The sequence below is a fragment of the Giraffa tippelskirchi genome, chromosome 7 (assembly GCF_054371585.1).
Source record: "Giraffa tippelskirchi isolate mGirTip1 chromosome 7, T2T-mGirTip1v1.2.pri, whole genome shotgun sequence".
NCBI lineage: Eukaryota > Metazoa > Chordata > Mammalia > Artiodactyla > Giraffidae > Giraffa > Giraffa tippelskirchi.
In genome coordinates this window covers 145,304,994-145,332,654 of record NC_137281.1, presented here as the reverse complement: position 1 = coordinate 145,332,654, position 27,661 = coordinate 145,304,994, and the positions used below count along the sequence as shown (strand labels likewise).

Genomic DNA, 27,661 nt, shown 5'->3' with positions numbered 1-27,661 from the left:
TTATCACTCATTTGGGCTCCAAAAGTTCATTAAGCAGAGCAGAAAAAGAGACTGCAGAATTCTAATGTAAATTTATTAAATTTTGAAACGACGTGATGGTCTTGGAAAAAGATGTTCTATATTCATTTTTCATCAACATAATCTCCAGAAGAAGAGTATTCATTTGCTTGCAAAGGCCATAATCTGTTCCTAGAGATAAAATGAAATCAAGTGAGTGATACTCTTGACATTTTAAGGTATGAAGGCAGGTGAAGATAATACTTTAAAATATTTAAAGTGATTGAAGCAAAAATTGGCGGAAGTTCCAGACAGATTCTCCTTCGAAGTCCCTCCAAAGTAACTTTTAACGGAGGTTTCTCAGAGAAGAAGCTGGACAGCAGCAAAAGGAATTTAAGCATCTTTAAGAGCCCCTATTCACTATTTTATATAAAGTTACTGCTTCCATGTGGGCTAGTACCAAAAAGCCCAGCAGGGACATTTCTGCTCATTACCACTGGGGAAGGTATTCAGATAAAGATCATAATTTAACAGCCAAGAAAATTAATTCAAAGAAATTAAAAGAGTCATTGGCTGAGTCATTCCTCAGTGAGCAAGACTCTTAGAGATCTGGGAGAGCTCTCTTACTTTGAGTGGAGACACTGCATTTGTCGCCTGCAAGCCCCAGGTCCTGAGCAGCACGAGGGGGGTGGCCCTGGTGGAATAGAGCCTTTTCAGTAGGTCCGTAGCAGCCAGAAGAGCGGTGTTGTGACGCTGTCGGTCTGTTTCATAACTTGTGAGGTGGCTCATGGAGCCTGGAGGGAAAAGGCAAGGTTACTTCCCAATTCTATAGTGCTGTTTTCTTTCCTAGCAAACCAGATGCATTTATGCCCACTACATCTGGCTCCTGAGGAGCCATTTTCCTGATCTTCCCATATTACATGAGCTCGGGATACTTCTCCAAGGTACATGAATCCTTACCTAAGTCTTTGCCATTGAAGGCTGCAGTAATGAGGTGATGGAGCAAGCTGGAGATATCCCCAAAGCCCATGTTGACACCTTGTCCTGCAAGTGGATGGACCCTGTGGGCTGCATCTCTAAGAATAAAGCAGAGTTCAGGTGTGGCCTCCAGCCAGAGGGAAAAGGGAGCGGTTCTGCTGTTACCGTCTTACCCAATGAGGGCCAGCCGAGGCCGCACGTACTCGGCAGCATGTCCCAACCCAAGAGGAAACAGGACTCGGCTTTTGGCGTCCACCCTGGCTACACTGGGGGGCAGCTGGCGAGCTGAGACTCTAGTGGGCTTCAGAAAGGCAACCGCGGACTGCAGCAGGGAGCCAGCTGAGTCGATGAAGTCTGTGTGGTTCACATCACTCCACTGAGAAGTATCAACCACAAAACAAAGTGAAAATTCATCAGTGATTCCAGCGGGAAATTAAAACATTCAACAAGGCAACCATTTTATAACCAAAGCCATGGGCAGTGGTACCTAACACACCTAACAGATTCAAACTACAAGTGACAAGCCCCTCAAACGAATGCAAAATGCAATTCCCCATCACTCCCCACAAGCTGTAGGATCAAGCCAAACTGCTCATGAGCTGCCCCTGCCTACCTCTGAGTTTCATCTTCCACCATTCTTAACCCTCAAAATGCACCTGCCAGCTACAAAGTAGCTCGCTCTACAGCATGCTCTTGATTCCACACACCCGTCTGCGTAGAATGTCCCCTCAATTCTAGTTCACCAGGGTAACACGTAGCAGCATCCAGAAGCTATCATCGCTTTGTAAACCTCCCTCCAAACCATCCTCTGTGTCTGTCATTCTCCTCCAAGTGCCACAGTATAGTATCCTATGCAAACTCTACCACTGGACGCAAACTCATCTCTGTGTCCTCCCTCATTTGACTTTGAGTTTCCTGAAAGCAGGGACTATATCTCACTTGTCTAACTCCAGCGCCATCTTCATAGCAGCACTCATAACTTGCTGAATGAATGTACGGCAAAGGCCTTATGCCAGGAACATACACTAAGTGACCCAGAAAGGGTCATCATTTATCTTGGAAGCCCCTTGAGTACATTTAGTTCCTTTGGTTCTTGCTGGCTTCTGTTAAAAATTATCAAAGTATTATCGCTTCAAAAAAAGTTACTTATCCAAGTAACCTCCACCCAGGCATCTGTTTCAGTCAGCAGAGCAGCAGTCCACAACCCTCAGAAGGGCATACAAGCCAATTTCTGTTGTTTTACATTTTCCTGAAGCCTCTCCCCCATGTAATCCAGATCAAGTGGTACAAGTCCAAAGGGGCAGTGATTGTTCCTTTCTTCTTACTCAAAACCACCTTTCTGTATCTATCCCCACAACACATCATTGGCAGGTGATACTCACAAAGGCAGAGTTAATGGCATCCACAAACTCCTCCTCCTCCATGCTGACCAGCTCTGCTGCATGTTCATGGGACGTGGACCAAACCAAGGAACTCAAAGTGTCTGAGAGCTGTGTAGAAAGAACATCAATGCCAAGGGCTGACACTTCGGTTCCTAAGAGCTCTCAGGCACGAGAGACGATAAGGGGTAACAAAGCTAGTCTGGGCATAGTCCTCGCAACCAGCAAAAGGCTGAGTGGAGTGAGGTTTGAAAAGGAGAAGGGTTGACATGTTTAAGAAGATGAGCCAGAAGGACTTCTTACCGGAAGCAGAGCAATGGGCCCAGAGGGGAGAAATCTCTGCCAAGCTACATTGTTTTCAGTGGCCTACAACACACAGGAGAAGAGTCCCTGTCAGAAGTACCCGGTACCAGTTAGGCATGAGCAGGGCCCCCAATGGTGGGCTCAGGATCTTACCTCCGATAAATGCAGAGTAGCCACGACAGCGGATTGGTCATAGTTCCAGCTGACATTCCGGATTCCTGCAGCCTGCCGCACTCCTGAGTTGTGACCATCTGCACCAATCTGCGTGCAGACAAGAGCCTGCTGAGTCTGCCAACCTCTTAATTAACAAAACTATTCCAGAAGGTTGTCCCTGCCTCCTAAAAAGTTTTCTCTAGTTCCAACTGTTGGCAAGCCCATCTGGGGCAGGCAACTCTTTATCACGCCTGCCTCACTCCCAGCCCCTAGAGGAGAAGCCCTACATAAGCGATCCCAGCTTCAATGAACAGACCACAGCTGGACATCTGACCCAAGAAGGGCCAGCCATAGGTTAAACTCAGCCAAAGTCTCTTCATACTGAACTAGAAAGCAGTAAGGCAGACAATGGAGCCGAACAGTCCTGATGTAAGGTTGAGAATGGCTGCCATGTAAAAGGGGAAGCTGATGAGCACAGAAAGAAAGAAAAAAAATGGGAGATGCAAGATGAGTGACTACAGGATTCCTGAGAGGCAGGGAAAGGGCTCATTTTCTGACCCTCTAATTCCTGTCCCTGTAAGGCCAGCTATCCTTTATTTCAAGACATATGACGGTCCTAGAGATTGCCTCCTGTACAGCACTTACAATAGGGCATCCTAACTGGAGCTGTCTCAGTGGGTCCAGGTCCTTATAGCCAAAAGCTTTGCCTCAAATCAACTTCAACTATAGCTAAGATCTAAAACGAGAGACCACAGACTCTAATAAGATGTGGCTATGCAAGACCCCTGGCAAAATAAGAATCTTCAACTACCAACAATTTGGTCTGGAGGGTTCTGCCATCACCTAGGGTAATATGAACCCAAGGGCTGGAGTCTGCCATGGAAAATGGATAAGGCCAGGTATAGCTGACTGCTTTGCTCTTGTAGAGAACGGTCACTCGGTCTAGGGAGGTCAGAAGAGAGAAAACAAAACATTAGACAGTTGGCCCACAGACTGAGGAAAAAACTAAGTAACTAAATAAAGCAAGGTCTCAAGACAGCTTATCTTTATCTTATCATTGACTCCTAAATAAGAAAGGTAAAGACCTAAAAAAATAACCCATGTGATCAATGTTATGGTCAAAGAGCTAAAAAAAGACAGAGGCCACAGGGATCAATCAGTGTGTGACCTGACTGGGCACTCTTTTTTCCCCCCACACTCCTGCTCCGCTAGTTTCACTCTATGCCCAAATGAATGCACATGTGCCTTCAGAGCAAACAGAGTGGGGAATACCACAGGTTCAAACAAGTTCTGAATTTCATAAGGTTTTCCTTCCCCCTGGAAGACATGTTACTTTTCTGATCATAAAAATTATATGTTTATTACTTTTACTTTGTGTAAAAGTCTGAACTACAAATAAAGGTTTGGGGGGGGAATCACCTTTAATCATACCACTCAGATATAGCTACAGTTAAAGCTTTGTTCTATTGCTTTCCAGGTAATTTCCTATGTTTGTACATGCACACACATCATTCCCCCTCACACACACATACACAGTGGGATCATACAACACAGACTTTTTTTCACCAGTATATTGTGGGACATGTTTCTAAGTGACTATTAGATCTAAGTTATCTTTAAAAGCTACATGGAAGTTTATTTCATGGATGAATCATTATCTCATATCAAAAAGCATTTAAGTTTAAGTTGCTTCCAATTTTTCTCCCTCCAGAACCCTGAAATATCTATAAAACATATATATATATACATATATATATATATAAAGGGAATTTATACCCAGACTACACAAAGAACCCTTATAACTAAAAAAATAAAGACAATCTAGTTCTAAATGGGCAAAAGATTTTGCATAGACACTTCTCTGAAAAAAAAAACCAGCAAATAGCCAACAAGCATCTGAAAAGACACTCAACATTGTTAGTCATCAGGTAAATACAATCGAAACTACGAGATACCACCTCACAGTTACTAGGATGGCTATTAAAAAAAAAAAATGCTAAGGGGAATAAGTGTTGGCAAGGGGTGGAGAAATTGGAACCCTTAAAATTGTTGGTGGTAAAGTGACATGGTGCAGCCTCTTTCAAGTTTGGCAATTTATGAAAATGTTAAACATAGAATTATTACATGACCCAGCAATTCTAGTCCTAAGTATCCACCCAGAAGAAATAAAACATATATCCACACAAAAACTTGTACATAAATGTTCCTAGCTGTATTCACAACCACTAAAAAGTGGAAACAACCCAATGTCCATCATCTGATGGATGGATAAACAAAGTGTGATATATCCACACAAGACTGGAGTACATGCTATAGTGTGAATAAATCTCAAAAATATATTCAGGGAGAAGTCAGACACAAAAAAATACACATTGTATAATTCTACTTAAATGAAATGTCCAGAAGAGGCAAATTCTGAAAAACAGAAAGTCACTGAATTGTACACTTAAAATGGGTGTACACTTACTGGTATGTAAGTTATATCTGAGTAAAGCTGTTTTAAAAAAAAGAGAGAAAGAACAACTCTGAAATAACTCTCAGAGGGTTTCTTTATGGTGAACATCAGTATCTGTAGGAGGGATCCTTCCAGGAAGTCCCAGAATAATTCCAAGTTCTCCTTCCAAAGAGTGACTGGAAGATGGAAGAGTCAGGGGCCTCACCTGACACAGCCTCCAGCTGCTTAGTGAGAGCATGCATGATGACATCGTTCTCCACTACATAGCCCATGTCATCTAAATTATCCTTATCGAACATTATCAGGGCCTCTGAGCAGGCATCCCACACCTGGAAACACAAAGGGAAAGCATGTATTACAACCCAAGGAAAAGGAGGTGTTACTCTAATCAGACACTGAGCACTGCTTTCCCAAGGGACTGAAGCAGAAAAACCCCAAGGTGTCAGTCCCTCTGGCAGGAGATGTACGGTAAGAAGAAAATTCTCTTGTGAAATGCTTCCCTCCTACTTCCTGAGACAGAGTGTAAACTCTGCCTGAATTCTTCCCACATTTACAGAAAACCTGGAGAATGCGTACTCTATTATTTTAACTCAAGACAGACCGAGATATTTTGCCAAAAGTGATAAAGGAGGCACCTGCATGCGCCGAAAGGCTCTGTATCTCATGTTGCAGATGTGGTCCCAGGCACCAAAACCTACGAGAAAAAAGAGCTACATATAGACCAGAGCAATCTCATGGGACCTATATCCCTCCTGGGTCTCCCTTTGTCCCTCCTTCTTGCTGAGTGAGAGATTGTTTTCAGTATTCAATTATAAAGAAATACTCACCACTTCTACCCTGTTTGGTGCTAGGAGCTAAGCTACTCTGTTCCCCAGTTCTGATTCCACAGCATGAAGAAAGACCCAGCTTTCATGATCAAAGGTCAAATCACATTAAGAGGGAGAAACAATAAAGGAGATTAAATCCATATGGTACTTTCTCTTCACCATCCTACTAAGGTTACTAAGTGTTACAAAGTCATCCTACTGAGTTACAAAATCCTACTGAGTTACAAGAAAAGTGTTACAAAAATCATCCTACTGAGGTTACCAAGTGTTAGTCACTCAGTCCCTTGTGTCTGACTCTTTGTGACCCCATGGACTTTAGCCCATCAGGCTCCTCTGTCCATGAAATTCTCAGGCAAGAATACTGAAGTGGACTGCCATCCCCTTCTTCAGGGGAATCTTCCCAAGGACTGAACCCAGGTCTCCCTCACTGCAGGCGGATTCTTTACTGTCTGAGGCACCAGGGAAGCCCACTGAAGTTACAAACTCCCTGGATAAAGACAATTTTTTGTTTAAATCTAGAGAACCAAAGCAATTCATTCATTGAGATATTTACTGAGCACTTACTATGTGCCAGATACATTTCTAGGTACTGAGCACAAAGTGGGAAACCAGACAAATCTCAGCCCTTCAGCAGCTGACATTCTAGCTGGAGAGATAGACCAAAAAAAAAAAAAAAAACCATAATATCAGGTACTAAGTGTCATAAAGAAAAATAAAGCAGTATAAGGGGCTAGAGAATGATGCAAGAGTCTCATGTTAGATGGGATGGTTCCACATAAGCTGGCTTGAGGGAGTAACATCTGGCAGAGACCTGAAGACAATGTGCTAACTGTGCACACGTCCATCTACACCCTAAAAGCATTTAGCATTTAGGCTCCCCAGCCCCACAGAAGGCTGACTCTGGGAATAAAGAGGATGCTGTTACTAAGTGAAGGGTCACAATTAGTTCATATAGTTTCAATTCTACCAATTTATAATGACCCAACATCACAAATGATGTCTACATGGACCCACATGTATGCAGGTAGTCTTCCTCAGACTGGAAGTTGACATATGAACAATTCTTGGGATCTTCAGCTATGTACTAGACTTACCAACCCCACCCTCCTCTCCCAGGCATTTCGGTGAGCTCCCTCCTTGCCAGGGTCCCTGCTGACTCTGCCCTACGGGACATCCTGGAAAGTCAAAGACATGAGGCTGGCACTATGACAGAGGATCTGCTACTCACTACTGAGAAGGGTTGCAGAGCCAGGGGAGATGGAGCTGACCCTGTTGCTGTAAGTTTCTGGCAATTTCCCCAGTACTTTCTTTGGACCTGCTTCTAACAACAGGATTTTCTTGTCACAAAAGTGAATATCATGTCCTAAAATAAAAAAAGAAGAAACAAAATGTTATATCATTTTAGAAAAATCAATTTATTCTCTTTCTCATTTCCAAGAGAAGTACATATTAACTAATTCCTTAGTGCTTAGGATACAAATTTCTTAAAGGACACATAAAAAGGGAACACCATACAGAGTCCTAAGCAGTAACATCCAGCACCTTTTCAGTCATGTAAAACATCCTGCTCGTGGCAGTAAGAACTCTCCAGACCAACTCCTGCTATGTGCAAAGAATAACAGCATAACCTGTAACAAGGGAATAGAATGCCCTAGAAAAGAAAAAGGAAGGAAGGCTGCAGTATTTAGATACCAGATAGTTACAACCTTAAAAGTATTAAGTCACTAAAAATTGCAAATCCTGTTAAATAGAAAAATAGAGCTAACAAACAAAATTCCCTGTGGCCTCAAGATTAAGTCAAAGATAAAAGAGCTTGTAAAAGAAAAGAGAGCCAAAAAAATACACCAGTGGTGCCGAAAACTCTGGTCCTAAAACATCTGTATAGTGAAATAAAAAGAGGACATGGAGACTTTGGTACTGGGTGACTGGCACAGACACAAGACCCTCCACATTGCCTCATAAAAAGATACAGGGAAAAAGATAAGCAGTGAGTTGCTGCTACCAAGAAAGGAGAACACAGCTGTGATGGAATTACCGGAGAGAAGAAACACTGCAGGTTTTACTTAGTAATGGTCAGGGAAACCCCCAAAACCGTGACCCCTCTTTTTGTTTTGGAATGTAAATGAGAAAAAAAACAAAATACTTTTGTAACATACAACAAATAAAGGGTGAAAATCAAGGGCAGCTCCAGTGGGAAAGGAAGTGAGTAGCGCTGAACCCACCAGGTCGGCATGGCGCCCCCTGGCGTGCGGCAGCGGTTCTGCTCTGAAGGACGAGAGCCCCGGCCATGGCCGCGCTCAGCACAGGGGTGGTTTCTTGCCCATCACCTCTCCCGGCCTTGATCTAACAGTAGCCGCTCCCCCACCGGACACCCCCGCCACCTGCTCCCTGCGGAGCCTACTCGCTGAAGCCTCGCCTCCACAGCAGTGTTCTTCATACCGTGCCCGCACACCGCAGCCCCCAGGAGAGGTCAGTTCCTTGTTCCTCTAGGGTAGCTTTCATTTTAATCATCTTTCTGTTCGTTATTTACAGATCGTTCTCCTTTGCTAGATTCTAAACTCCTTGGGCGCCAAGAATTCTTTTCTTATTGCGATAATGTCCCCAGCAGTATATACTGTTATCTCCTCAATCCACAAAGAGATACTCAGTGTCTTAACAGCCATTTTTGTTCAATGACAGACCAGGAAACATTTAGGAGAAGAGTCAGATTTCCATCCCATACTTGTCCAGGGGAACAGAAATAGAAAAAAATAATAAAAATACATATTTTAGGCTCTAATATCATTATAGTTAAAGCATAAACATGTATGACTTAGTTGTTGATTGAATTAAATGAAATTATGAATTACAGGTGAATATCTAAATTTTAACCTTGAAATCATTTCACTCTATAAAGAATCCAAGTTAGTTTTATCAAATGACAACCTAGTGCCATAATAATTTGTCACCTTTATGAATAACAAGATTATTATATTAATAGTTTACTTTTTCCTGCATATCTAAAAGCAAAGTTCCATAGAATCACTATTATCATTATCATCACTGCTGTTTATTAACTCCTATATGCCTGGTGCAATTATATATGGTTTACTATAGTATCTTCTAATATAATCAATACTACAATTTTATGAAGAATAAAAAGCTATTCTGTCTTAATTTTAGAGGTGAGAAAAATCAATGTACAGAAATTGTAAGTAATTTATACAATTCTACCCAGATAGAATTAGAGAAAAGACCGAGGATTTAAATACATGCAATCTCACATAGAGACATGTCACTTCATCATTTAACTTCCTTTAAAGGAAGTTTCCTTCTTATTTAAAAAAATCATTGGACTGGAAATGAAAATCAGAAACTCTGGATTTTAATCCCAGCTCTCAGTTTCTAGCTTTCATCACCCACAAATGCATACACAACATTATGTACTTTATAAATTTCCTTTGGTCAAAAAAAATTAGATCTCCAACCACATAAAATAGTCAGGTTCAATACTTTATTTTTCAGTATTTTTAGCTATTTAATATCATATTTTAGGAAACTCTCTTGGAAAAAAATTACTGGAGAATATCATTTACAAGTAACAATGTTGAGAGGGAAATAGACATTTCAAGCCTAAAACATAAATTAATGTGAGTTTAAAGAAGAAAAGAATCAAGGAAAACATAAACTGGTCTATAGGGAAATGTGAAGAGGCCACAGAAAATTTTCACTTTTAAAGCAGCTATCCAAGATTAAGTGGATGTCAAAATGTAAAAGTTGATCACCATATAAACTATTAAAGAAGAATATTTTGGGGGATACAGGCCATGATGATCAAGGGGAGACACTAGCAAGCACAAAATCTCAAGCAGGTTGTTTATTTGACTCAGCAGGACCTGCCCAAGGACAGAGTCTCCTTACTCTCTTCATATTTTATATGAAAAAAGTAGAGGCTTGCTCACTGAATAAATTGTACCAAAGACTTACAAATCTCCCATCAAGCTTCAATTTTCATGTTTTAACATTCAGTATTTTCTCTGAGCTTTTAAAACAGGAAATTAGCTGGTGTGTGAATTTTTTAGGGAAAACCTATGCTTGATAGGTTTGACTTACGTAGAGGCAGTGACTCATAACCTGGTGTACTCAGCCTATGACCTCTCTTTTGTAAACTTACACAGAAGATTGTTGTGCAAGTATCTGCTTAAAGTCAGTCTTGAATTAAAGAATTTATACTTCTATAGAAAAAAAAACAGAAAAATGAACAATTACAATACAGAATTCTCTACGCTTTTAAAAACTTTGCGTCCTTGGGATATGGGCAAATGGGGTGAGAAAAAGAACAAAACAGGAAAGAAAAAAAGCTAAACAAAGAAAATAGCACAACACCAAATAGTAATGAAATTAGCAAAAACTCAGTAAGACTAAAAAACTTTTCAAGTACATATTATACAAAATTGTATAAAAAGTTAATAGGTAAAAATCACTACAAGACAATTAAGCTCTTCTCTGTTTCTTATTCTCAAACTGTGGGAATATAGGGAATCCCCTGGCAGTCCAACAGTTAGGACTTGGTGTTCTCACTGCCAGGCCCAGGTGTCAACCTTTGGTTGGGATCTAAGATTACACAAGCTGCTTGGCACAGAAAAAAAAAGTATATATATATATATACTAGATTTAGAATTTAGTATGTGTACATATATATATACATATATATATACATGTTTAGAGTATATATATGAAGTTTATATATATATGGAGTTTAGAATCTAGCATGTATATACATATAGAAAAAAAAGTATATATATATATATATACACACAAGATATTTTTAAAAGAAGCCTATAGCAAGTGCTGATAATTGTATTTTATAAAATGATTTTGAGACTCAAGCCCATTAGCTTATATAAAGCACTGTTTGCCACCAGTCGCCTAGAAGAGGAAACTTCCCCACTTCCCAGGGAAAATGTGACTATCACCCCACGCTGAAATCAACAAAGACTTTCTCACTATCGAAAAATGAAAGTGTTAGTTGTTCAGTCGTGTCTGATTCTTTGTGATCCTATGGACTATAGCCCGCCAGGCTCCTCTATCCATGAATTCTCCAGGCAAGAATACTGGAGTGGGTTGCCATTTCCTTCTCCAGGGGATCTTCCCGACATAGGAATCAAGCCTAGGTCTTCTACACTGCAGGCAGTTTCTTTACCGTCTGAGCCACCATTGAAGCCAGAAAACTCAAATCCAATTTCTGAAAGTCACTGTACAATTGTTAAAAGCAAAAGAATTTGTTAGCCTAGGTTCAAATTCCGTCTCTGCCTGGTGTGAGACTGGTCATTACTTAACCTTGCTAAGCAAGTTTCTTCATATAAAAGGTGAAAATATCTACTTCATAAGGTAAGAGCAGTCTAAATTATAAGTGGAAAAGCAAAGGTTGGACTCAAAGTAGATCACAGGCTGAAATGTAACAACTAAAACTATAAAACTCATAGATGAAAACACAGGAGCTAATCTTCCTGATTTGAGGTTAGATAATGATTTCTTAGACATGATACCAAAAGTAAAAGTGGTAAGAGATTGATAAACTGGACTTCATCAAAATTAAAAACCTCTGTGCCTCCAAGGACACCATCAAGAAAGTCAGAAAACAATTCACAAAATGGGAGAACACATCTGCAAATCATTTATCTGATAAGGGGCTCATACTCAGAATATACTGGCTTGGCCAAAAGAATCGTTCAGGTTTTTCCATAAGATGTTACGGAAAACCCTAAACGAACTTTTTGGCCAATCCAATATAAAAAACACAACTCAATAATAAAAAGACAAATAGTCCAATTTAGAAGTGGGCAAAGGTTCTGAACAGACATTTCTCCAAAGATACACAAATAACCAATAAACACATGAAAGAATATTCATCATCATTAGTCACTAGGGAAATACAAATCAAAACCAGGAGATGTTACCTCACACTATTATAACTTGTAACAAAAAGACAATACAGTGCCATCCAGGATGTGAAGAAATGAGACCTCTCATTTATTGCTGGTGGGAATTTAAAATGGTGCAGCCGCTCTAGAACACTGGTAGTTCTTCAAAAGTTAAGCAGAGTTTACCACTTCTAAGAATCTACTTCTAAGAATATATTCAAGATAACCAAAAATACATGTTTACACAAACAAAAGCATGTACGAGAAATGATTAGTAGCATTATTTGTTATAGCTCCAAAGTGAAAACAACTCAAATGTCTATAACTTGGTGAATGAATAAACAAAATATGCTATATATATGCACCCAAAATATTATTTATTATTTGGCAATAAAAAGAAACAAAGTACTGGCACATGCTGGGCTTCCCCTGTGGCTCAGCGGCAAAGAATCTACCTGCAATGCAGGAGACTCGGGTTCGATCCCTGGGTTGGAAGATCCACTGGAGGAGGGCATGGCGACCCACTCCAGCATTCCTGCCAGGAAAATCCCATGGACAGAGGAGCCTGGCAAGCGACAGTTCATGGAGTCACAAAGACTAGGAGGCGACTGAGCACACACACACTGGCATATGCTACAACCTGGATGATTCCTGAAAACATTTAGCAGATTCCACTGTATGAAAAAGTCCAGAAAAAGCCAATCTATAGAGATGAAAAAGTACATTAGTGGTTGCCTAGGGTACTAGGGTGGAGGAGATGGGGGAGAGGGTGGGCTGCATGGGCAGTGACTACTAACGGGTTTGGGTTTCTTTGGGGGGTTGATAAAAATGTTCTAAGATTCATTGTGGCAATGGCTGCACAGCTCTACGAATAAACTAATAATCATTACATTCTATGCTTTTAAGTGGGTGAAGTTTATGGTATGTCAACTATATCTCAATGAAGCGGTCTAAAAAACATCAACAAGAAAACCGCCTAACCTAGCTCAGTAGACAACTGCCGGATGACTTCGGTGTCCAGACCGAAATAACCCTGGGCGGGTCTGTGCCCCCACGTGTTAGAAGACTCTTACGGTCCCTCCCACTTTTGACCCTTCGGAATCCTGAAGGAACAAACGTTTTTGCCCCCGGGGTCCTGCGGTTCCTCTAAGCGGGGAATGGACCACAAGATGTGCAACACTCAGGCTTTAGGCAAACAGTGCCAGGGCTCCCACACTCCTCATCGTTCCTTCACGGCCTCGTCCCCACAAATATCGGCCTGGAGATGCGCTTACCTAAGGCACAAGCCATAGCGGCGCCTACCAGGCCTCCCCCTGACACCACCACATCGTACACGTTGTCCGCCGAGGCGCCAGCCCACCTCCGGCAGGAGACCCGCGGGCCCCTCTGGGCAGCGGCAAAGACAGCGCCCCACCGGACCCTAGGCAGTTGGGCCGCCATGGCGCTGACCTGCGCCGTATCTGAGCGACTGAACTGAACTTAACTAACAGGCCTGCCTGAGGTAGCACTTCCGGAGGCGAGCCATCCAATCACCGGCCGCCAGAGCTACGATCTTAAAACCGGAAGTACAAAATGCGAAAAGACTAGGCCAATCAGAAAGCGAGCCCTCCCTGCCTGGGCGGGATAGAGGAGAGGCTGCCTGGAGAGGGGAATGTATCCGGCCTGGGAGCCAATCAGAGACCCACGCTAGAAAGGGGCGGAACCTGAGCCGCGTCGCTTGCGTCTTCACCGCCGCTGTCACCGCCGTTCGTCTCTCTACCGGGCTAAGGAGATGACCGTGGGGAGGTCTGCAGGAGCCTCTGGCGGCGCTCAGTGGAGCCATCAGGTGAGGGGAGAAAAAGAAGGAGAGGGATCACGTCTGCACCCCGGAAAGGAAACCCTGAGAGAGGGAGCTGTTTGGAACGTTGCCTTGGAGACAGACGACCGGGGCGTGTCACCAGGGCGTGGGATGCTAACCCGCAGTGTTTGCAGACGCGAAGGCGGGCTCTTAACTCCGGGACTTGAACCGCTTGCGCCTTGCGTCAGGCTCTTCATAGAATCGTAGAAGTGACCCTCAGTTTTCGCTTATCGTTTCAACCATCTCCAGGATTGTTGTCTCTATTTTGTATTGTAGAAGAGAAAACAGGCACAGAGAGATTAAGAAATTTGCCCCCAAATTTCAGAAGTGAAGTGAAGTGAAAGTAGCACAGTCGTGTCCGACTCTTTACAACCCCAAGTCCATGGAATTCTCCAGGCCAGAATACTGGAGTGGGTAGCCTTTCCCTTCTCCAGGGGACCTTCCCAACCCAGGGATCAAACCCAGGTCTCCCGCATTGCAGACGGATTCTTTACCAGCTGAGCCACAAGAGAAGCCCAAGAATACTGGAGTGGGTAGCCTATCCCTTCTTCAGGAGATCTTCCCGACCCAGGAACTGAACCGGGGTCTCTTGCATTGCAGGCGGATTCTTTACCAACTGAGCTTTCAGGGAAGCTCTCCAAATTCAGAGACAGAAAGCAAATTGGTGGTCTCAGGGCTTGAGGAGTGGGGATGGGTTAGGGAAAATAGGAAGTGACTGCTAAATGGAATGAGGTGTTTTGAGAGTTGATGAAAAATTCACTGTGGTGATGGTTGCACAACTGAATATACTGAAATCCACTGAATTGTACACTGAGTTGTATGAATTCTATCAATAAAGTCGTTTTTTAGAAAAGAATTTTCCTAAAGTTACATGCTCTTCAGAGAAGGCAACGGCACCCCACTCCAGTACTCTTGCCTGGAAAATCCCATGGACAGAGGAGCCTGGTAGGCTGCAGTCCATGGGGTCGCTAGGAGTCGGACACGACTGAGCGACTTCACTTTCACTTTTCACTTTCATGCATTGGAGAAGGAAATGGTAACCCACTCCAGTATTCTTGCCTGGAGAATCCCAGGGACAGGGGAGCCTGGTGGGCTTCCATCTATGGGGTCGCACAGAGTCAGACACGACTGAAGCGACTTAGCAGCAGCAGCAGCAGCACATGCTCTTCAGTAGCAAAATGAGGGCTAGGGCACACATACCTTTGACTCAAAATCCAGTGTTCTCTTTCAGTATGAGAGCCAGATCTTTGAGCACCCAGTTCAGCCATCACCAGGGGTCACTTGGAGGCCAGAAGCTGCCCTTCCCCCAGCTGCAGCCAGTCAACTGTGCCACCCCATCATGGCCCCAGCCTGCCTCTCTAAGGATTTCTCTGCTACTGTCCTCCAACCACACTGACCCTCTTTCTACCTCTCCAAGAGTCATTTGTTCCGGCCTCAGGTCCCTGCCTCAAGGCCTTTGCACTTGGTCTTTTTTTTGAACCCCAAACCCTCTTTCCCCACGTCTTGGCAAGTCTGACATTTTTCTCACCAATCAGGTGTCAACCTGAAAGTCCTCCACAGTGAGAAAGTAAAAATCATCCCAGGACTGAGAAAGTACAACTCAGACTGTAACAGATCCAGATAAGGCCAGCAGCAAGATCAGCAGACATCAGTATTTCTCACAGGGCCACACTGTACCTGCAAAACACTAATACCCCATACTTCTAAATGATTATGCTTACTTATCAACTGCTTACCCAGCCCTACTTTGTTCTTGCCACCTTTTGAATAAAAATGGCTCATTCACCCACTTACTAAACTGCGCTCTTCATGACAGCATCCATCCAGAGTTGATCCCTGCTTCCCCTAACCCTCCTCAGAATCATTCAGGATAAACCAACCCTAGAAAAAGCCCTCAACTCCCGCCTCAACCAAGTTTCCTAATTCCCCAAAGTGTGTGCTAAGCTGCTTCAGTTGTGTCCAACTCTTTACGACGCTATGGACCATAGGTCACCGGGCTCCTCCATCCATGGCATTCTCCAGGCAAGAATACTAGAGTGGGTTGCCATGCCCTCCTCCAGGGGATCTTCCTGACCCAGGGATCGAACCCACGTCTCTTACGTCTCCAGCATTGGCAGGCTGATTCTTTCCCACTAGCACCACCTGGGAAGCCCCTTCAGAAGGTATTCTGTAACAAGTTAATAAACCTAGTTCTGATTACAGGTATATTCCTAGTGGTCTTTATCTGATGGACTTTTATCAACAGAGAAGCTTCCCATAGCCACTCCATCAGTCAATCACAGTTTTGTGGCTTTTATTGAATTATTACCATCTTACATTGTCTTCCTCCCTTCACTAGGATGTAAGCTTCATGAGAGTAGGGACCTTATTTGTCTTGTTCTCAACCCAGTGCCCAACGCACATTCAGTTCAGCCACTCAGTCGTGTTTGACTCTTTGCAATCCCATGGACTGCAGCATGCCAGGCTTCCCTGTCCATCACCAACTCCCAGAGCCTACTCAAACTCATGTCCATCACGTCAGTGATGCCATCCATCCATCTCATCCTCTGTTGTCCCCTTCTCCTACTGCCTTCAATCTTTCCCAGAGTTGCACAGTAGACACCAGTAAATATTTTCTGAATGAAAGGAGTGTTTAAGCCCAGTTAGATTTCCCACTTTCTAGGACTCTTTCCGGAGAAGGCACTGGTGACCCACTCCAGTACTCTTGCCTGGAAAATCCCATGGACAGAGAAGCCTGGTAGGCTGCAGTCCATGGGGTCGCTAAGAGTCGGACACGACTGACGTGACTTAGCAGCAGCAGCAGCAGGACTCTTTCAGCTAAACCACTGTCTCTCCTGTTAATTACTCATTCCTAGTAAGAGGGTGGGAGAAGGCAATGGCACCCCACTCCACTACTCTTGCCTGGAAAATCCCATGGACAGAGGAGCCTGGTAGGCTACAGTCCATGGGGTCGCTAGGAGTCGGACATGACTGAGAGACTTCACTTTCACTTTTCCCTTTCATGCACTGGAGAAGGAAATGGCAACCCACTCCAGTATTCTTGCCTGGAGAATCCCAGGGACGGGGGAGCCTGGTGGGCTGCCGTCTGTGGGGTCGCACAGAGTCGGACATGACTGAAGCGACTTAGCAGCAGCAGCAGTAAGAGGGTGGGAATTAGCATATGAGAAAAGCAGAGGTGTAGACAGAGGAAGCAGGAAAAGGGAGATTGGCAACTAGTAGGTAAAACTCCCAAAGGGCAGGTCCCAGAGTGTGGCCAAGGTCACAGGTGGGATTCCTGGAGTGCAGCGGTGCATGGTGAAGGTAGGTACTCCACAAATCCTCACCACACTGTATGAACCACCTTCAGCTCTGCTTCCCTTTCCTGCCCTCCAACCAAGCACAGCCTATATCCTGAGACGTGAAATTTCTTTAAAGCAAGTAACACATTTTTCTTGGTCCCCTGCCCCAGTCCCTAATATATAGATTTATTAACGTGAAATTAATAGTTACGTGTTGAAATCATAGTTTGACCCACAGTCTATTCTATTTCGTTTTAGATACTTTCCCCCAAATCCTCCTCAGACACAGACGCAGATGAGGAGCTGCGCGGGGATGCGCTGGTTTTGCCCAGGGCCGGCAAACTCAATGAGTTCCTCAGTGCAGAGGAGGAGACAGACGCTACTTCTGACTCAACTGGGAGCTTTTTTGAGACTCTGAAGGCACTGAGGCAGAAAGACAGGTGGTGCCTGTTGGAATCCCTTTATCTGTCTGACCCAGACAGTGATGAGAGCCTCTCTGAAGAGGATGAGGACCTGGAGCATTTCTTCCAAGAAAAAGGCAGGGGGAAGCCACAGGTGCAGTACCCCCCATCTGAGAGGTAAGGCAGTGCACAGCTCTGGCCAAGTTACATTGTGACTCTAGGCCTCATCTTCCTCCTCAGTAAAACAAAGACCTCCTTCTGCAAGTGCCACTTACCCAGGCTCCAGCTCAACATCAGCCAAATGTGTTCTGATTCCTACCCAGCAGTCCTTAATCATGCTGGGTAACCCTTAGTCACCTGAGGCTTTGGGATCGATTAAAGAGATGCCTTTCCCAAATATGTTACCTCCTTGAGAATGGCACCAAGGTCCATTTACCTTGCCAAGCCCTGCTCTATGCCTTTATACCTTATCTCTTGTAATATTTCTTTTCTCCTTCCAATAATCCTGCAAGCAGATATCATTTTGGCCATTCTGCAGATGAGGGAATTGAACCTTGCTGGAGGTCACACAGCTGGTAATTGTTTGAAGCAAGTTTTGAACCTGGGCCTGACTCTAAAGCCCTCCTCCTCGTCACTGCCCTCTTCTCTCTACCAAATGAAAAGATTAGAGTGCAAAGTGGAAAATTCTTAGATCAGTTCTAAGAAGAGACTTCCTTCCTAGGGCTGCTGGGTTGGCCTTTGGGAAGGAGAGAGGCCCGGTTGAGAAAAAGGCATGCCTAGAGGCAGTCAGTAAGTCATCTGCCTGCAATGCAGGAGACCCGGGTTCGATTCCTGGGTTGGGAAGATCCCCTGGAGAAAGAAATGGCAACCCACTCCAGTATTCTTGCCTGGAGAATCCGATGGACAGAGGAGCCTGGTGGGCTACAGTCCATGGGGTCATAGGAGTCAGACATGACTTACCGACTAAAACCACCAGCCACCAAACCAGATGCCTGTGGGGCTGTGACGTGAGGCTGAGAAATTAGGTGTGACCTGCTGGAAGTGGGGGGCGGTGGGGGGGGAGGTGGAGGACCCTGGAGGAGCCGGGCGTCCTGGCCGCCCTGCCCTCCACGCACACAGCTGCTCTGCCCTCCAGGTGTGGCTCCGTGAGGCGCTGCAGCTCCTGGGGCACCCTGCCCTCCCATACTCCCAAGGCTCAGCCGCAGCCACCATCCGGCTCCAGGCCTCCCTCCCGGCATAGAAGCATCAGCTCCTGGGCGTCCTCCATCACCGTCCCTCAGCCGTTCCGCATGACGCTGCGCGAAGCCCGGAAGAAGGTGCAGTGGCTGGCCTCCCCTGCCTCCTTTGAGCCCGAGAGACTGCAGGCCGAGAAGCAGGGCCGGGAGGAGGCCGAGTGCCACCGGCAGTTCCGGGCCCAGCCTGTGCCCGCCCACGTCTACCTGCCCCTCTACCAGGAGGTCATGGAGCGCAACGAGGCGCGCAGGCGGGCGGGGATCCGGAAGAGGAAGGAGCTGCTCCTCTCTTCCTTGAAGCCCTTCAGCTTCCTGGAGAAGGAGGAGCGGAGAAAGCAAGCTGCTCCACAGAGGGACCTGGCCACCGCCACTACAGCCAAAGTCCCCAAGCAGAAGGCCACCAGGAGGATCCCCAAGTCCATTTTGGAGCCAGCCCTCGGGGACAAACTCCAGGGTAAAGACATCCTTAACCTCCAGGCCCCCACCCGCCCGGAGGTGCCCAGCTGGTGCTGTGGGGGAGTGAATTGGGCTCAGGGGTCAGTCTGACTTGGAGATGGGCTGTTCGGGGGTGGACCCGCCAGAGACCTTGCTCATTGCAGGCCCAGGCCACCGGTAGGGTTGGGTCCGCCGGTACAGTGGGGGTGCCTGGTCGGCAGAGGGGTGGGAGGCCCCAGGTTCATCCTGATGACCTCGTCTGTCTCAGTGAGTGGATGCCAAAACCTCTGCGGCAGCACAGGCGCCGGAGGAGAGAACCACTGAGATGTCCCGGGACCAGTCTAGCCCAGTACCACCCCTAGCTAGCTGCCCCTAAGGAAAAGCCCCCTCCCACCTCTTGTGAGGTACTTATTTCAAGAAGCAAAGCTCAGTTAAAGGACTCTGGCTTTATTCACTCATTCAGTAACATGTGCCACAACCCAGGTGTGAAGAAACAGATGTGGAGTTTGTGGAAAAGGGAGGGAGACAGACAAATCATTACAAATGTTGACGAGTCACTTGCAGGGGATAAAGGGGGAAGCCTGGGGGATCCTGTGGAACATGTAACAGAGGGACCTGACTTAAGAGTGTGGTGAGGCGTGGGAACAGTGAGGGAAGGTCCCCAGAGAAAAGTGAGCGCAGGGGCTGACCCTGAAGGAAGAGTCGTGGGGAATTAGGAGAAAAGGAATGAAGAGTGTATCAGGAAGAGACAATAGCACTGAAGGTTAAGAAAGCTGAGCACATTCAAGGCATGGAAAGATAGAGGGGAAAGAGAAAGGAGAGAGGGGTGGGACAGACAGGCACAAGCCAGGCCTGGGGCCTTGTAGGCCGCGGGAGGGAGTTTGGCCTTCATCCCAAGGGCAGCAGGGAGACACTGAAGGGGTTGGGTTTTGTTTTGTTTTTCAGATTTATTCATTTATTTGGCAGTGCAGGGTCTTCATTGCGGCATGTGGGATCTAGTTCCATGACCTAGATCTGTTACCTAGATTGAACCTGGGCCTCCTGCACTGGGAGCATGGAGTCTTAGCCACCTGACCATCAGGGAAGTCCCAACTGAAGGGTTTTAGGGTGGCTCGTGGTCAGATACACAGTTCAGAAAGCTCACTCTGCTCTGGGGATAATAAAGGGGGATGGGCGAGTCCAGAGGGATTGTGATCTACAGAAGCCTATTTCAGTGACTCAACTGAGAAATTATGAAGCAGAGAGGACAAAAAGAGCCTGGCCCAGAGAGAGGTTAAAGAGGAGGAGACGGCAGAACCTGTGACTGACTGAAATGAGAGGAGGCAGCAAGAGTGATGTGGGCTTGGGCAGCTGAGTGGACAGTGGGGCCTCTGCCCAAGAAGGGAGACCTGGGAGAGGAACCGGGGCCTGGCCCATCCCTCCTGCTTCATCTCTGAAGGAGGCACTGTAGAAAGTGCTCAGTAAGTGTAAATGGTAGCTGCTTCTGCAGCTTGATTGGAGGCCCTGTAGAAAGTGCTCAGTAAGTGTAAATGGTAGCTGCTTCTGCAGCTTGATTGGGACATAGCAATAATGTCCTAGTCAACATTCATTAGGGCACTCTTGAGAAAAAAAAAGAGAAAAAAAAGGAAGTTGTAGTGTTTGCCATTTTCATGGAATAAATACTCCTATCCTGGCCAATTTCAAGCTTTCCACATGGTGCCAACTGGCTTGCAAAATCCCTGGAAAGTTAATCACGGTTCCAGCCTCGTTACTCCATCATTGCGAGTGTTTAAGAAGGAAATCTCTCCAAACCTTTTGGTATGAAGCTTGGTCCCTTCTCATCCATTGCCACCCTGACTTCTTTTCCACAGAAGCTGAGCTTCTTAGGAAAATTCGCATCCACATGAGAGCCCTAGACATGCTTCAGAAGGCCTCTTCCCCCATTGCCCCCTCCAGTAGCCAGGCTGAGCCACAGCCTCGAACAGCCACACGGACCCGGGAGGAAAAGCTTGGGTTTCTGCACACTGACTTTGGATTCCAGCCTCGGGTGAATCCTGCCGTCCCTGATTATGAAGGACTTTACAAGGCCTTCCAGAAGCGAGCCGCCGAGAAAAGAGACACCCGGGAGGCAACACGCAGCAAGCCCTTCTTGCTGAGAACCGCCAGCCTGTGTCACACTCGGAGGCCCTGTGATGTCGCTGTCTCTGAAGGGAGAAAGGTGAGAGCCCAGGCAGGAGGGCCAGGATCAAGGCCCAAAATACAGGAGGGCCCAAGTTTCAATGGAAGGCACTTCTCACATTTTTCTATTGTTTAAAAAAATACACTGGCTCAGCTGTAAGCAGATTCACAGACCCTAAAAATTTAAGAGCACAAGAATACTTTCCTTCCCTCTCTCTCGGTAGAGGGACTTAGCAGAAAGAAGTCCAAGCAAGTCTGGAAGCCAGGGAGTTGGGATCCGTTAGCCATGTCCCAGTACCAATTCCAAAGAATTCTTCTCATCTAATTAAAAATTTTGGGATTGATATCCAAGTCTTGGCCCTTAGATCTCATTACCCTTGTTTTAATCCCAAGAAAGAAATGAAGACTCTGACTAGTCCTTCACTGCAGTTGAATCCTAGTGAAGACAGAAATTAACTGCACATGCTGTCCCACCAATATCAGCCTTTGTTTCTTCTAGGAATCTCCACAGCCACCCGCCACACGCCTGCAGAGGAGTCATTCTCTGAATGGCCTTGCTTCCCTCTCTGCCAACACCCTCCCCGTACATATCACAGACGCCACCAGGAAGCGGGAATCTGCGGTCCGGTGAGTAGTCAGGCTGCACGAGGCTCATGGTGCTCAGATATCGGGCCAGATGCTGGAACGCACCTGTCTGCCGAGCCTCCTCTCCTGCTATCAGAGAGACTGAGAAAGGGGTGGAAGGGGAGCCTCTGATCAGGACAGGAATTCATGTGACCGTCACACACTGAGTGCTGCAGAATGCCTAGCCATCACTCAACCAGTACCCTTGAGGGACTTACTTTGTGCTGGGCACAGTGATAAAGCTGGAGATACCTTATGGAACCTATAGTTTAAAATATCTAGTCTGAAATACAGAAAAGCAAAGAAGCAACTATTATATCTTGTGAGTAGTATAATGATGGGGGAATATGGGGGAACTGTAGGGGCACTGGGCAGCCTAGGTCTCTTGTAATAGATGTCTAAGGTGAAACCTGAAGAATGAGGAGTCAGCCAGACAAAGGCTGGAAAGAAAGAAGTTTCCAAACAGATGGAGATCCATTGGTGAAAGAGGAAGCAACAGGAACAGGAATTCAGAGAAGCCTGAACCTGTGTGTGTGACCCTGCCACAAAGAAGAGGAGGAATCTATGGCAGAGATTTGAGATTTTCTGATTCATCTTAGGGAACTATTATAAGTCAGTTGGGAAACAGGAGCCTCCTTATTTTTAGCTCTTTGATTGACCTGACTCTGTCCTGGTAGTGTTCTCATCCAGCCAGTGCCCCCAGCAGGAGTTCCTCCACAGGCCTCTGAGCTGAAGACAGCAGAAACGGTCATAGTGTAATAGGTGGCTTAACCCTGGGAGGACTGGCATCTCAGTGCCTTCCTGTGGGGCTCACAGGAGTGCACAGAACCTACTTGGCTGCTTTTAGAAATGTATTTAGAATCCAAAGGATACTCCCTTCTTGCTCAAATTTCAGTCAGAGCTGCTAAATCAAGGCTCAGTCCATCAGTATTCTGAGGTCTCACTACGATAGGTCTCATGAACCAGAGGGTGGCCCACCTGCAGAGGATGTCCACATCTGTGTTCTGGCAATAGGGAGTTTGACAGATTAGCAGATGAAACTTCCCTGCCCTCCTTCCTAGTATGTCCATTTGAATATAAACATCCAACTGCAAGAGTCTTAACTTTTTTGGTAGAATTCTCCGTAGTACCTTGTAGTGATATTTACACAAACTAAATGCTGCAAGTTGACCTCAAATTGTCTGTGCATTGAGGGAGACCCATTTCCAGTCTCTGTGGAAACGCAGATATGTATTCCCAAAGGACCATGAACTCAGGCACCTTCCAAGCTACCGTTTACAGCACAGTTGTCAAGGGCAGAGGCTTGGGAGTCAGACATCCTGGTTCTAACTTTGGCTTTCACTTGCATGCTGGATAGCTTTGAGCGAGTAGCTTACCCTCCTTGAGGCCCAGTCTTGTTGCCTATAAACAAGATTTACTGTCCTTACCTCAGATGGCAGCTGTTAGGATTACAAAAGCTAATGGCTATAAAGTACTTACTGGGTCAGTGTAGGTAACTCAGCAAATGGTGGTTATTAGTATTACTGTTTCCAGATAGCAGGAAGCCTGAGTGTAAGAGTATTTTATCTCATGTTTTCCAGTTCAATTAATGAACTTCTCCTAGGATAGAAACTGTCCATGGTGCTGGAAAGGCTTCATCTGCCAGTGCATTTAACCTCAGAATCTTATTCTTTCTGAAATCCCAGTGTGGTAAATTACTCACCTGTTCATAGAAAAAACCAACTAACTTTCCAGGGAGGTTACTAAGATTGCTTTAAAGTATACCCAGGTTGGTCATCTGTGTTTCTTTCTTGCCTCTTCCCTTTAGATGTTCACTTGAGAAAAAGGACAAAGCAGATCAAAGTACTCAGTGGTTGGAGATGCACAAAAAGAAGTGTCAGGCAATATCTAAATCTGTCACCTTGCGTGCAAAAGCCATGGATCCTCATAAAAGCCTGGAGGAGGTGTTCAAAGCAAAGCTGAAAGAGAATCGGTCAGTGTTCTCTATGTGTCAAAGGGATAACTATCTTGGGAGCCACTTGCCTTGAAAATGGGGTTATTACAATAGGCTCCTGTAATCATAGTCAAGAATTTTACCAGGCACAGTTAGGAATTTCCAGTGTCTATGGGAGTTATTCCACTTAACTGGAATTAAGGTATTCCAGATTGGAAAAACCTGGAATTCACTCTAAAAGTCTTGTTAATTCCAGGAACAAGGACCGTAAAAGAGCAAAAGAATATAAGAAAGAATTGGAGGAAATGAAGAAAAGAATACAAAGGCGGCCGTATCTCTTCGAACAAGTTACCAAGGTAAATCTAAAGTATCATTCATTTTCTGTCTTGGATGAGACGGCTCTTAGAAATTTTCAAACAGTTTAATATCTGGGTATTAAACACTTCCCTTAGGCTCAGAAAGATTCTAAATTTGGCTTATTTTATTACTACTATCTTTCCCAAAGTAAGTAGTGCATTGGTGAACACTGTACTGATTTCATCCAAGACTGGATTCCAAAGGCATCTATAAAGGGATATTTCACTTCCTGAGGTTTTCTAACTATAGTCTAGTTTACAGTGTGAATCAGAATGGAGGTTATATCCTAGACATACAATTGACAGTCTGGCTCTGTTCAAGTATCTCTAACTTGCTAATGTCATCTCTCCTCCTGTAGTGCTGGTGCCCTGGGCATCCCCAGCCTCTAGAGCTGTGGCACATTTATAGGTCCTCAGGGGTTGGGATACTCGCAAGCATCCCACAAGGCCTCTTCCAGGTTAAGTGGCTTTCTGACTGCCAGATTCACTTTAAGATGTTCTCTGGACTTTTACACCAGGCCCTGTAGATCTCTCTCCTCTCCAAAGTTTCAAACAGAAGTTGGCATTCCCTAATGACCTGGTTCCAAATGCTGGGCATTATCAGTGTGTTACTGAGGCATTTCCTGGGTCCTGTCCTCCACAGCTCCCTACATATTACACATACACACACTCACACACATACTGGATTGTCTTGGATTTACTTAGCAACTTAGATTCCTAAGTAAAAATTTCTCATAATGACTTTTGCTCTTTATGTTTGCTTTTTCCTAGAAAGCTCACTCTCAGATCTCAAAAGATCTTTCACTACTCTGGGAAAAATATCACTTAAAATAATAACCCTTTTCTGGTCTACGTACAGACCATCCATCCCATTAAGAATGTTACTAGTGCAGCTTATTCTAATTCAGTTTGTTGTATGTAAGTGTTCTGGCGATGGTTTGGTTGCTTTTGAATCTTAAATGTTTTTAGTCCATCTTTTTCATTGTTGTCTCACTTGGTCTTCCAAAAATCTGAATCCTTGGCTGACAAAGGTGTGGTTCCCAAAACAGCAATTGGCATCTCCTAAGAGTATTAGAAATACAGAATTGCAGGCCCCACCTGGGAACTACCAAATGAGTATCTGCATTTTAATCCGATCTTCAGGTAGTTCCTATGTACTTTGAAGCTTGAAAACAAAGCTCTAAGTAATTTTCATACAAATCTGTGTACAGCATTAATGGTGGGGTGATGGGGTGGGAAAGAAATATTATAAGCATACAGATTAAGCAGGCAATTTAGAATTAATCTGGTAATTCAGCTACAGCAGATTCATTTCCATTCCACAGGACCTTGCCAGGAAGGAAGCAGAACAGCGCTATCGAGACACCCTGAAGCAGGCTGGGCTGGATGAAGACTTTGTGAGGAACAAGGGTCAGGGCAGCCAGGCTCTACAGAGGAAGGAGCAGTGGGAGGTCGGTGATTGTCCCAGGTGATTGGGATCATCCTGCAGCTCGCAAGCTGCATCTCTAGCAGTGCTGCTGGGAGGAAGCTTTAGAACACTCACTCATATTCTGAGGTCACAATCGTATACTTATAATAATACTAAACCAGGGATCTCCAACTAACACATTTAAATTTGGTGCGTAGTGCAGTTGTGAATAAAATATAACCATTGTATATTAGGTCTAGATTCCTTCAATTTGAAACTGATCATTTTTCCAATTCCAGTCCAATGCCTTCACTTTTGAAGAAAAATTATGTATATTTTTACTTCCTATTAAATGTTAAATTACACTCTTTGACAAGTGAAGGTAGAAACCTTTATAGAGCCACAATAAAAGCTGTAATATCTTGATCAAAGCCCTTCTTTTCCCTTCAGCATGGTCACCATGGCTTGTTCAAATCTAGCATTTTTAAAAGTAACTCAGTACCACCTCCTCCATTGATACCATCTAAGTCAAAGGGAAAAAACAGTATTTCCATTACTCTCAAATTTTGTTAAGTCCTAGCAGCCCTTCCCCTAATTCCTATCTCAGTTTTCCTTTCTATCCCATACAGAATAATGATAATGTTGAAACCATGCTTAAGCCTTACATGATGGTTCCTTTAAAATTTAAAACTGTATAATGCTTCAATTTATTCTGCAGCACTCATGAAACTACAAAACTTGGCATCAGGAATCCACAGCAGGATTTAGAAGAATCTCTGGGACAGCTTTCAAACCCCAAGAAAGAACTGGAGGAGCTGTCTCACGAATTACCAGATAATCTCAGAACACTTGCTTAATAAGGATACTTACAATACTGTTTTTGAATAATATCAAGCAGCAAACTTGGGGTTGAGTCAAGGCAGGCAAAACTTGGATTTTGAGTCATGGTTACTTCTGGAGAATGGGGGAAAGAAAAGTAGGTAACAGAGAATGGTCCAAGATAAATCAAAGTGAGAAGTTCAAGATGCAGAGATCAGAGCTGATGAACGAGTCTTTCTTTGTGTCTCACACTTAAGCATATGTACAGAAAAAAGGTGTAAGCCTTCCTGGTCAAGAAACAAATGGGTCGTATGGGCTGGCTGTAAGACAGCCCGAGATAGACAAAGAGACGGGAGAGTACTGTCCTGCTGGACTATAGGCCTAGAATTGCCAGATAAACCACATTTTCAACAGAAACCAGAATCTGCATGTTGGCAACTAATTTAAAAATTACTGAGACTCCCCTGGTTGTCCAGTGGTTAGGACTCTGCTTTCACTGCCAAGGTGCGGATTCATTCCCTGGTTAGGGAATTAAGGTCCCACAAGCTGCACGGACCAGCCAAAAAAAAAAAAAAAATATTTGGGAATAATGCATGGGCAAAACAATTCACATTTGTGTATCAGATTTAGCCCATGGGGGATGACACCTTTGCAACCCAAAATACAGGGTTTCTCAGTCTCAACACTATTGACATTTTGGGCCAGATGACACTTGTGGGCGAGGGAGCCACACACTGTAGACTGTTTAGCAGCACTCCTGGCCTGTACTCACTAGATGCCAGTAGCATCCCTCTCCTCAGTTTTGACAACCAAAAATGTCTCCAGATATTGCGAAAAGTCCCCTGGGTGGGAAAATGTCCTTGGTTGAAGATCACTGTTCTAGTATAAAAATAAGTGTAAGTTCTAGTATAAAACTGGCATTTTAAAAATAGAAGTATGAACTCAGGGTAATTATGCATGTCATTAACAAACTAAGAACTATCACTGTAATTATTTAATAAAAACAGCAGTTAATTCTTTGCTGTATCTGCTCAGAATGTGCCTCTGTGTGCATGTATGTACTGTGACAGCATGCAGTTCATTTTAATAAATTTGAAACTTCTTCTGACAGCCATGACGTCCTCCTAGTAGGTGATCTTTGGATGCTTTTCTTCTCAGCAATAATAATTAGATATTCTCTCTCAGT

General features: G+C 44.7%; 2 protein-coding genes across 14 annotated transcripts; one reads left to right on the top strand and one right to left on the bottom strand.

The window, feature by feature from the left end:
* Window positions 1-52: 52 nt before the first annotated feature.
* Window positions 53-13,457, bottom strand: COQ6 (coenzyme Q6, monooxygenase). Of its 10 annotated transcripts, none has more exons than XR_014059264.1 (12): window positions 13,270-13,457; window positions 7,321-7,455; window positions 5,901-5,959; window positions 5,471-5,594; window positions 3,622-3,752; window positions 2,811-2,918; window positions 2,658-2,720; window positions 2,358-2,465; window positions 1,149-1,351; window positions 958-1,065; window positions 625-791; window positions 53-189 (listed from the first exon to the last, which is right to left on the bottom strand). XR_014059264.1 is itself a non-coding variant. In XM_081509095.1 (12 exons), the coding sequence occupies exons 3-12, from the start codon at window positions 5,928-5,930 to the stop codon at window positions 160-162; spliced, it is 1,080 nt and encodes a 359-aa protein (XP_081365221.1). In that variant the 5' UTR covers window positions 5,931-5,959; window positions 6,093-7,455; window positions 13,270-13,457; the 3' UTR covers window positions 53-159. The 10 variants fall into 10 exon arrangements, 9 of the variants coding, with proteins under 9 accessions (XP_081365221.1, XP_081365213.1, XP_081365214.1 ...); XM_081509095.1 differs by having other exon boundaries at window positions 958-1,073; window positions 6,093-7,455; XM_081509087.1 differs by having other exon boundaries at window positions 958-1,073.
* A 277-nt stretch (window positions 13,458-13,734) lies between these two features.
* On the top strand, window positions 13,735-27,589 carry FAM161B (FAM161 centrosomal protein B). Of its 4 annotated transcripts, none has more exons than XR_014059260.1 (9): window positions 13,735-13,820; window positions 17,369-17,688; window positions 18,647-19,197; window positions 21,029-21,375; window positions 21,835-21,962; window positions 23,767-23,935; window positions 24,149-24,248; window positions 25,574-25,699; window positions 26,375-27,589. XR_014059260.1 is itself a non-coding variant. In XM_081509062.1 (9 exons), exons 1-9 carry the CDS (start codon window positions 13,767-13,769, stop codon window positions 26,381-26,383), a joined length of 1,800 nt encoding a protein of 599 aa, XP_081365188.1. In that variant the 5' UTR covers window positions 13,735-13,766; the 3' UTR covers window positions 26,384-27,589. The 4 variants fall into 4 exon arrangements, 2 of the variants coding, with proteins under 2 accessions (XP_081365188.1, XP_081365187.1); XR_014059259.1 differs by having other exon boundaries at window positions 25,574-25,716; XM_081509062.1 differs by having other exon boundaries at window positions 23,767-23,931.
* The last annotated feature ends 72 nt before the right edge of the window (window positions 27,590-27,661 follow it).

Coding starts and splice junctions, on each gene's coding strand:
- COQ6 (XM_081509087.1), bottom strand. CDS start 13,435: ATGGCGGCCCAACTGCCTAGGGTCCGGTGGGGCGCTGTCTTTGCCGCT. Junction 1,352..2,357: donor ATGCCATTAACTCTGCCTTT/GTGAGTATCACC, acceptor GATACTTCTCAG/TGGAGTGATGTGAACCACAC. Junction 190..624: donor ATGCAGTGTCTCCACTCAAA/GTAAGAGAGCTC, acceptor TTTTATCTCTAG/GAACAGATTATGGCCTTTGC.
- FAM161B (XM_081509061.1), top strand. CDS start 13,767: ATGACCGTGGGGAGGTCTGCAGGAGCCTCTGGCGGCGCTCAGTGGAGC. Junction 13,821..17,368: donor GCGCTCAGTGGAGCCATCAG/GTGAGGGGAGAA, acceptor ATTTCGTTTTAG/ATACTTTCCCCCAAATCCTC. Junction 19,198..21,028: donor CCTCGGGGACAAACTCCAGG/GTAAAGACATCC, acceptor TCTTTTCCACAG/AAGCTGAGCTTCTTAGGAAA.